This window comes from Penaeus monodon, chromosome 30 (genome assembly GCF_015228065.2).
Source record: "Penaeus monodon isolate SGIC_2016 chromosome 30, NSTDA_Pmon_1, whole genome shotgun sequence".
NCBI classification, from domain to species: domain Eukaryota; kingdom Metazoa; phylum Arthropoda; class Malacostraca; order Decapoda; family Penaeidae; genus Penaeus; species Penaeus monodon.
Window position 1 is genome coordinate 17,722,020 of NC_051415.1, and position 1,579 is coordinate 17,723,598.

The 1,579-nt window shown below is 34.6% G+C and overlaps 1 protein-coding gene across 2 annotated transcripts in view; it reads right to left on the reverse strand.

Moving 5' to 3' along the window:
- LOC119592593 (E3 ubiquitin-protein ligase Siah1-like) overlaps window positions 1-1,579 on the reverse strand; it is a gene marked incomplete in the record, with an annotated part of 8,111 nt that overhangs the window by 3,421 nt on the left and 3,111 nt on the right. For both annotated transcript variants that reach the window (XM_037941477.1, XM_037941478.1), the window contains 2 exon segments: window positions 132-371; window positions 502-733. In XM_037941477.1, the coding sequence (XP_037797405.1) occupies window positions 132-371; window positions 502-724 (463 nt within the window).

The window sequence follows — 1,579 nt, forward strand, 5'->3', positions numbered from 1 at the left end:
GTCAAATAATATGGAAGGGTTTATATAAACAGTGATTATCAAATATATAGTGGTTAACCTGCATGCATTAACTTAATTGGAGTACAAATATCAAAAAAATAATTGTTAGACATGGAAACTGAAATACACACCCTGTAGAGTTGTGATACTTTTGTGGACGCTCATGAGGTGTGGCATAACTTGTTCCAAAGATCCTTGCCATTTACAGGATGCTCCAGGACATGGACACATGTATGGACGGAACTCACATGTATCCTCATGTTCTGTTTTGTCTGTGTGAAGGAGGGTTGCTGAGCAGCCTGATGAGGAATACTTACAAGGAAACATGACTGTGGATGCCACCTTCTCCATGGCAAGATTTCTGATATTACCTGTAAAAATAAAATGATTTTACAAATAGATTTAGACAAAGAAAATCTATTCAAATTTCTCTTTTTTATGTTAACCACCATCATCAATAACTGGATCTTTTTGTACTGGTGCATAGTTGTTTGAACTTACCTAGTGGTCCTCTACAGGTTGGACAGCATGTCAATTTTGGGCGGCAGTTGGCACAGACAAGGTGACCACTCTGGCATTGTAATATTGGTGGTAATACATAATCAAAACACACTGGGCATTCAAATAGACTAGCTAAGTCTGTATTGCCTCCTGGAGGTACACCAGACTGACTGGGTGACTGAGGGGGTACCACCCTGCCACTCTTGCTGGCAAATGCACTCATTGTTATTTTCTGAAAGAGAAAGAAAAGAAAAAAATAATAATAATGATAATTCTGTTGATCAGATACATTAATACTATGTTCTAAGCCTTACATTATTTGAAAACATACTAGGACATGAATCATACAATAAAATCTTTAAATTGATGCTTACAGATACAGTGCATGGATAAATGTAATATACAGGAAATAGATTTTCTTCTTCTGTAATGAGGACTGTATCATAATGGTATGTACAAGGCTTAAAATCCTTACCTAATTCAAGCAGTGCATGTAATCATTACCTGGACATAATGATAATCAACATAAAAAAGAAAAAGAAACAAAATTGACGTTTACAAACATTTTTGTAATTATATCATTTGGTGTAAAACAGATATCAAACAATAAAACAAAAACAAAATTTTGGTTCATGTGTATGTGAGTAATGAAAAAAAGGCCTATATAAATTCAAAACTAGTTATATAGTAATTGTCAAATGAGAATGATATATAAAGAATTACTTGATCTGATTATTGTAGATGCCCTATCATATAACATTTTTACAATCAATTTCTGTATTTCTGCATGAATTTGGGGCTTTCTGTACATATTACACGAGTGTGGAATGCCTCCCAAAGACAGTAGCAAACATTTTCATTTGACTAATTTCTGTCTTGATTTTTAGCTAAAGAGGATCTTTGCTATTAGAATGGGTAAATATTCATATGAATCAGGTTCATAACCAATAATTCCTAAGCTATATCTTGCCATATTCGCCCCACATGCAGTTGTGTGCTCTAACTTGCCATGAATTTCTTGGAGGATTCTTTGCTGTCCAGGGCAGGGATGGGAGGTGGTTGCATTCAAGTTTAATGA